At 41.6% G+C, this 8,115-nt stretch overlaps 1 protein-coding gene across 1 annotated transcript; it reads right to left on the bottom strand.

Annotated features, from left to right (window-relative positions):
* Window positions 1-317: 317 nt before the first annotated feature.
* Window positions 318-1,714, bottom strand: LOC137938215 (uncharacterized mitochondrial protein AtMg00810-like). Its single transcript, XM_068783204.1, has 4 exons — window positions 1,100-1,714; window positions 764-1,006; window positions 621-664; window positions 318-510 (listed from the first exon to the last, which is right to left on the bottom strand). Exons 1-4 carry the CDS (start codon window positions 1,712-1,714, stop codon window positions 318-320), a joined length of 1,095 nt encoding a protein of 364 aa, XP_068639305.1.
* Window positions 1,715-8,115: the final 6,401 nt, after the last annotated feature.

Raw genomic sequence — 8,115 nt, 5'->3', positions numbered from 1 at the left:
AATATAAGTTGAACTATAACTCTTCTTCAATAACGTGGAAATAAGGGAGGAGGTGAGCTTGAAGTCATATCCTTGTGGGTCCCACGTGGTCTTCCAGTTCATATTGATAAGAAACCAATTCGTGGCATCTTTGTGGGTCTCATTTAATCTTCAAGTCTTCTAACTCATTTCAAGTTGTGCTTCTTATCTTCTTAACTCTTGCTAGCTTGGATGAGGACTCTTCTTGGCATCCCACGTCCTCATGGTCGATCCCACCAGCTCGTGCATCATGGTGGGTCCCACATTGTAACATTCCCCTCAAGCTGGGGGTGAGAATGTCAATAGAGGTATTCTTCAAGAAAGAGGGCTGACAAATCAGTCGTTGGTCTCCTTGGGGACGAAACACCACGCCGCAAGGCTTGCAACTCTTCACGTTCTGAGACAACTAAACCTCGTTGATGGTGGACGGAACCACCAAGACCTCCGGGGACTGACGGAACAGCCCTGACAGTGAGCCTCACGCTCTTGTTTCTCGGCAAAGACAACGGTGAGGAGAGAAGGAGAAACGTTTGAGGATGGTTATGCAATGCCCCTTCCCTCTCTTTTCTTTCTTATTTATACTTAGGTTTATCACATATTACATATCAGCCCATGGGCCCACCACAATCCCACCCAACCCATTAAGCTATGTACATAATACAACATACAACAAGCATAATTTATACCTAATATACATTCCAAAATATCGTAACATCCCCCCTCAAATTGATGTTGGTGAATCAACCAGCAACAATTTGCCAACTAAAAAATTATGTCGTGGATGAGACAATGCTTTGGTGAAGATATCAGCCACTTGAAGATCCAAAGAAATACACGGAAGAGATATTACTCGGCGCTCCAAAGTGTCACAGATAGAGTGACAGTCCACCTCAATGTGCTTGGTGCGCTCATGGAAAACAGGGTTAGCCACAATCTGAATCACACTCATATTATCCGCATGAAGTTGTGTAGCAGAGGTCAGAGGAAACTGGAGCTCAGTAAGAAGGCCGCAGAGCTAGATAACTTCAGAACAGGTAGTGGACATGGCGTGATACTCAGCCTCGGTGGATGACTTGGACACCCGGTCCTGTTTCCTACATTTCCAAGAAATCAGCGCATCCCCTAAAAATATACACCAACCTGTAGTAGATCGACGGGTATCTAAGCATCCAACCCAATATGCATCACTGTAGGCAACCAGTCGTAGTGCGGAGCTTGTAGGAAAGAATAACCCACGAGTAGGAGAACTGCGCAGATAGCGGATGATGCGTCGAACTGCCATAAGATGAAGGTGTCGAGGAGATGACATAAACTGACTGACCTGATACACAACATAGGAGATGTCCAGGCGAGTAGTAGTCAAGTATATGAGACTCTCAACCAGTTGCCGATAAATAGTATGATCATCAAGAAGAATCCTTTCATCTTTCCTGTATTTGACATTGACCTCCATAGGAGTAGCAACTGAAGATGTGTCCTCCAATCCAGCTAAAGAAATAAGATCTTGAGTATACTTATGCTGGTTTAAGAAAAGACCATTGGGATGGTGATGTACTTCCAGCCTTAAGAAGTATGTGAGGTGTCCAAGGTCCTTCATATTAAAGGTGGCATGCAACACTTGTTGAACCTTGGAAATCCGGCCCGAGTCAGTGCCGGTAATAATGATGTCATCCACATAAACCAAGAGAAGGACCATGCCGGCAACAGACTTACGATAAAATAGAGATGAATCATATTGAATCTGTGTAAACTTGTGAAGAATAAGTGTGTTGCGAAACTTCTCAAACCAAGCCCGAGAAGCTTGCTTCAGCCCATATAGCGGACAACGTAGCTTGCAAACATGATTAAGAAGTAGTCATACCCGAGGGGAGCTTCATGTAGACATATTCCTGTAGGTCACCATGTAGAAATGTATTCTTCACATCCATCTGATGCAGTGGCCAAGACTAGGAGGCTGCAATGGCTAATATATTGCGGACAATGGTCATCTTGGCAACTGGAGCAAATGTGTCCTCATAATCAATCCCATATTCTTGCTTATTTCCCAGGGCCACAAGGCGGGCTTTGTATCTATACAATGATCCATCTGAACGCAGCTTGACAAAAAATACCCGCTTACTCCCAAGAGGCCGAGTAGCAGGTGGACAACTCACAATGTCTGTGATTCTCCTCCAGTGCTTGCAGTTCTGTTTGTATTGCTTGTTGTCAATACTCATGTGTCATAGCCTGTTTGTAGCAAGAGGGAATGGAAATAGAGGATAAGGTAGCCACAAGTGATACAGGGGAGGGGAAACCTGTTATGGTCCTGGGGTTAAGTACCTATGTCTTCCACTCCTAACAGGTCGGTCTTTTGGGTAGTATTGGCTAGGTGCTTAACAAAACCTTACCTATCAGGAGGGCAAAATGGAATAGTAGATCCACGAAGGGTGAAGGGGGTTGGAGCAAGAAGACGAGTAGGAGCAAGCGCCATGTCGGAATCAGAAGGGGGCAGCGAGGAAGTGGGGTGAGACTCATCAAAGCTCGACAAACTAGACGAAGATGCAGATGGCAATGTAATGTGAGATGGAAAGAAATATTATTTTTCAAAGAAGACCACATTCCGAGAAACACGGACTCGACATGCCTTGGGATCGTAGCAAACATACTATTTTTGAGAAATGTCATATCCAAGAAATGCACACATCACTGATTGGGCGATGAGTTTATGTCGTTCATGATCAGAGAGATGCACAAAACAAACACAACCGAACGTCCGAAGATCAATGTATGATGGAGGATAACCAAATAACTTAATGAATGGAGAGACATACTGCAAGGTAGGCGAGGTGGGCAGTTAATTAAATAAACTGAGGTAGAGAGTGCCTCACACCAAAAACAGGGAGGAACGGATGACTCAAGAAGTAGGGTGCGGACCATATCAAGAAGGTGACGATTTTTCTGCTCAGCAACTGCATTTTGTTGGGATGTCAAAGGAAAAGAATGTTGAGAGATGATACCATTGCTCTAAAGAAAATCCTGGAACTCAGTGGACATGTACTCGCCTCCAGAGTCAGAGCGCAGTACTTTAATATGAGTAGAGAATTGTGTTTCAAGAAGGACAAGAAACTTCTTAAAGACAACAAAAACTTCAGACTTAGCCCGTAAGAAGTAGACCCAGGTAAACCGACTAAAATCATCAATAAATGTAACAAAGTACCTATATTGCGCATGGGGGACAACATGAGTAATTCCCCAAACATCACTATGAATAATAACAAAGCAGTGTGAGGCATGCGAGGCATGATGAAGAAACGGTAAAACTTTACTTTTGCCATGTTTGCATGATGAACATTATAAAACAGTATCAAGAGAGGTGCATTTTTTACTGCCTAATAAACCAGATTTAAGCAATATACGAAGAACATCCTAGTTTGGGTGGCCTAGACGTCTATGCCACATCTAAGGGCCAGAGCTAACAACATTACATGCAAAAGAAAGTACATGAGTACATGGAATGATGGTGGAGAGAAAGACTTTAAGAGGAAACAACCTTCCCACTTTAGGCCCCTTCGCGATCACCTTCCCTGACGCTTGATCCTGCACAACACAACCAGAGCGAGAGAATTGAACATTACAATTTTTATCAACCAATTGACCAATAGACAGAAGGTTTTTCTATAGGTCAGGAGACACGAAGACATCAGATACTGAGAGGGAGAGATCACCAACAACACTAATAGGCAGAGAGTTGCCATTAGCAGTGTTGATGTGCAGGTTTCCATCATACTTTTTGACGTTATAGAGAGACACAACATTGTTGGTCATATGGTTAGAAGCACTAGAATCAAAATACCATGGCTGAGGAGAGATTTTCTGCTTACCTAAGAGACCAAAAGTAGAAAAAGAATATATGATCATCTGTTGTACCATTCCAGGGGTGAGTGGGGGTGAACTTGCAGGTGTTGGAGGAACAGGAACGGTAGTAGCTGGCACAGCAGTCGGCAATGTTGCAGAACTAGAAGTACTAGTTGAGGTATGATAAGATGTATTCTTTTTCTTTTCAGGGCAAGTAGGGTAAGCTACGATGAGATGGCCCGACTTCTTGCAGTAGTTACAGGATTTCTTGGGGCATTCCCGAGCAAAGTGACCATATGCTTTGCAGTAGAAGCACTGAACATAACTCATGTCTTGACCCTTATTTTTTCCTTGTGTTGCATAGGCCACAAGAGCAGATATATCAGCCTGGACTCGATGATCCATACCAGCCTGAGTAACAATGTGTTGCTCGTCCCTAAGGAGTTCACTTAAATAGGCATCCAGAGACGGCACTGGATGACGATTCATCAGATGTGACCGAGCAATCTCAAATTATGGAAGAAGCTTCATCAAGTATTAATCCCTCTTACTGGTTTCGTGTACTGCTTGCACTGCTAAGAGAGCAACAACTAGGACGCTCTCATAAACAATATCAGTATAGTCAGCCCACATATTTTGAAACCCCGAGAAATATTCTTCAATGGAACTGCCTCCTTGGATGAAATTTGCCAGTTCATATTGGACTTGAAACCGTCGAGCCGTGCTATTTTGATGATACACCTTGTGGAGGTAATCCCACATTTCCGCAGCAGTTTTGTAGGGCTTTAGATTAAGGACAAGATGAGGCTCGATGGATCCAAGTATCCAGGTCATGACTCTAGCATCCATGGTGGTCCACTTTGACAATGTTTCAGCCTCGCAAGGTGTTAGATCACTCCCATCAATATGACCTCATAAATCTTTGCCCATGACAGATAGTCGGAACTGAAATGCCTAGGTACTATAGTTCTTACCCGTGAAACAAATAGGAGAGAAAACTAACCTATCCGTTGACATGATTCCCGCTAAAAATTCTAGATTTGCCCCTACAGCTGCCAAAAAATCCAGATCTACCCCATAATTTCAGAAATTCCACTTCTGTCCTCACAATATCAAAAATTCCAGTTTTGTTCCCACAATCTCATAAATTCTAGTTATGTCCCCCACAATCACAGAAATTCTAGTTTTGTCCCCACAATCTCAAAAATTCTAATTTTGTCCCCACAATCTCAGAAATTCCAAAATGACCTTAGGCACATAAATCATTTCATAACTTATGAAAATTAATTTTTCAGACCTGTTGTAAAAAAAACTCACAACTGTTTACCTTTCCTGCACTAGAGGACGGACTCTGAGCTCGGTTGGTGGTTTCTGACCACTCCTCTGAGCTCAAACAAACGTTTTCGATCTCGCCTGAGCTCCGTCCGATCTCTGAGGCTTCGGACAACTGCTCGTCGGCAAGGATGCGTCCGACGGAGATGGCTTACCTCAAAACGCTCCCACCAAACTCTAATACCATGTTGACCGAGGTATTCTTCAAGAACGAGGGCCAACAAATCAGCCAAGACCAGTGTCCACACACTGGTCTTCTTGGGGACGAAACACCATGCCACAAAGGCTTGCAGCTCCTCACGTTCCGAGACCACTAAACTCCGTTAATGGTGGACGGAACCACCAAGACCTCCGGGGACTGACAGAACAGCCCTAACAAAGAGCCTCACGCTCTTGTTTCTCGGTGAGGACGACGGTGAGGAGAGAAGGCAAAAAGTTTGAGGACGAGAATGCAATGCCCCTTCCCTCTATTTTCTTTCTTATTTATACTTAGGTTTATCACATATTCCCACCCAGCCCATTAAGCTATGTACATAATACAACATACAACAAGCATAAGTTATACCTAATATACATTCCAAAATATCATAACAGAGAAAACATTGTAGATGCCCAACTTGTTGCATATGGTAGACATAATCTTGTGAGTGACTGGCTTGGTGAGAATATCTGCAACTTGACTTTGTGATGATATATGTTTTAGAGATAAAAGACCCGCTTGGAACTTTTCTCGTATAAAATGGCAGCCCACTTCAATATGTTTTGTTCTTTCATAGAAGACTAGATTCAATGTAATGTGTATAGCTACTTGATTATCACAATATAGATCCATTGGAGCTTCTTTGTAGAATCCCAATTCAGTGAGACGAGATCTTATCCATAGGAGTTCACTAACAGTGTGTGCCATGGCTTTGTATTTTGGTTTTGCACTAGACCGTGCTACTACATGTTGGTTCTTGCTTCTCCATGTAACCAATTTCTCTCCAACCATTGTACAAAATGCCGAAGTATATTTCCTATCATCCGGGGATCCGGCCCAGCATCTGAGAATCCTTCAATGTTGAAGTAACCATGATTTTTATAGAGAAACCCTCTTCCTAGAGCTCCTTTCAGATATCATAATATCCTTTCAAGTGCTTGTCAATGACTAACTGCATATGATATACCTGGCCTTGTTACACATAGGTAAATAAGTTTTGCACTAGTCTCTGATATTTTTCGATGTCTACATCTTCTCCAATACCTGCACATAATTTTGTATTTGAGTCAATAGGAGTGTCTACTGGTTTGCATCCCAGCATTCCTGACTCCTCTAGTAGATCAAGGGCATACTTCCTTTGGTATAACATAATCCCATGTCTAGATTATAATACTTCAATACCCATAAAATATTTGAGTAGTCCAAGATCCTTTGTCTTGAATTCAACACATATTTTTTCTTTTGTTTCCTAGAAGCCCTCGGAATCACTACTAGTTAAAATGATATCATCAACATATACAACCATAATTACCTTGCCTCTAGGTGTGTTTTTAATAAAAACTGAGTGATCTCCAGAGCATCTATAAAATCCTTCCCGTATGAGGGCTTGACTAAATTTCTCAAACCATGCATTAGGGAACTGTTTTAGACCATACAGAGATTTTTTTAGTCGACATACTGACGCCCCCTCAACCACACACCCAGGTGGTTGTTGCATATAAATTTCTTCTTTGATGTCCCCATTCAGAAAGGCATTTTTCACATCAAGTTGATATACCTGCCAGGAAGAGTTAGCTGCCAGAGATAATAACACACGTACCGAGTTCATTTTTGCCACTGGAGATAAGGTTTCTTGATAATCAATTCCATAACATTGTGTATAGCCCTTAGCAACAAGGCGAGCCATCAGCCGAGCCATAGACCCATCCGGATTGTGTTTCACAATAAACACCAATTTGCAATCGGCAGGTTTCTTATCTAATGGAAGTGGGACTAGAGCCCATGTCTGATTTTCACAAAGGGCTTGCACTTCTTCATCCATTATTGCCTTCCACCCTGGATGCTTGAGAGCCTCCTGATAGGAGTGTGGTACAGATATGGAAGAAATGGTAGAGAAAAATTGACAACATGCAGGGGACAGACGATGATGAGACACAAAATTTGATATGGGATGATTTGGGTTCTTTTCTTTGTGCGATAGGACGAGTATCATATTGTGGGCCAAAAAAAATTAGAAAAGATGGACTTACCTCTGTGGGATCCGTAAACTCAACAGGTGTTTTTGGAGGCTGAGAAGTTTCCGTAGCATGGGGCACAACCGATCGTGGAGAACCTGGTACTGAAGATAAACCTAGAGGTGCATTGTCAGAATAGTATGGAGAGTCTTCAAAAAATGTGACATCCCTAACACACAAGTCAACGTTGAAGAGTGGGATTATAACAAACATAATCCTTTTGTGTACGAGAGTATCCTATAATGATACACTCCATAATATTATTTACATACTACATATCATACATTGACATAAAGGATTTTGAGTCTATTTTAAACTGCAAAATGAATTTTATCAATTGGTGTTTTTCACAAAGAGAAATCAACATTTGAAGTAGTAGAAGTTAGGTAGCAAGAAAGGTTCTTGTGACAACAGAATGCTTCATTTTTTAAAGCATTTTATACTAGCAAGAATCGAACTTTATATAGAGAATTATATTAGTAAAGAAATATTTGTGAGTTTGGTTTCTTAAGAAATGAGGCATTTGTGATTCTAAACTATATTTTGGGAGACATCTATATTTGAAGCAATAAAGGTTAGTTTTGCTAGAAGTCTATTTTTTTCCTATTTTTTCTCCTATTACTTCTCCATGCATTGACGTGAATTGAATTTCCTTTTCTCATAAAGTCATAGTTTTTTAGAAATGTTTTTCTTCTAATCAAAGAGTTTTTGTTAAAC

This window comes from Aristolochia californica, unplaced genomic scaffold (assembly GCF_029961685.1).
Source record: "Aristolochia californica isolate CCGP_79_NKW_82.1479 unplaced genomic scaffold, dmAriCali1.0.hap1 SCAF_8, whole genome shotgun sequence".
NCBI classification, from domain to species: Eukaryota; Viridiplantae; Streptophyta; class Magnoliopsida; order Piperales; family Aristolochiaceae; genus Aristolochia; species Aristolochia californica.
The sequence above is the reverse complement of the archived record's forward strand: the minus strand, read 5'-3'. Positions and strand labels throughout refer to the sequence as shown.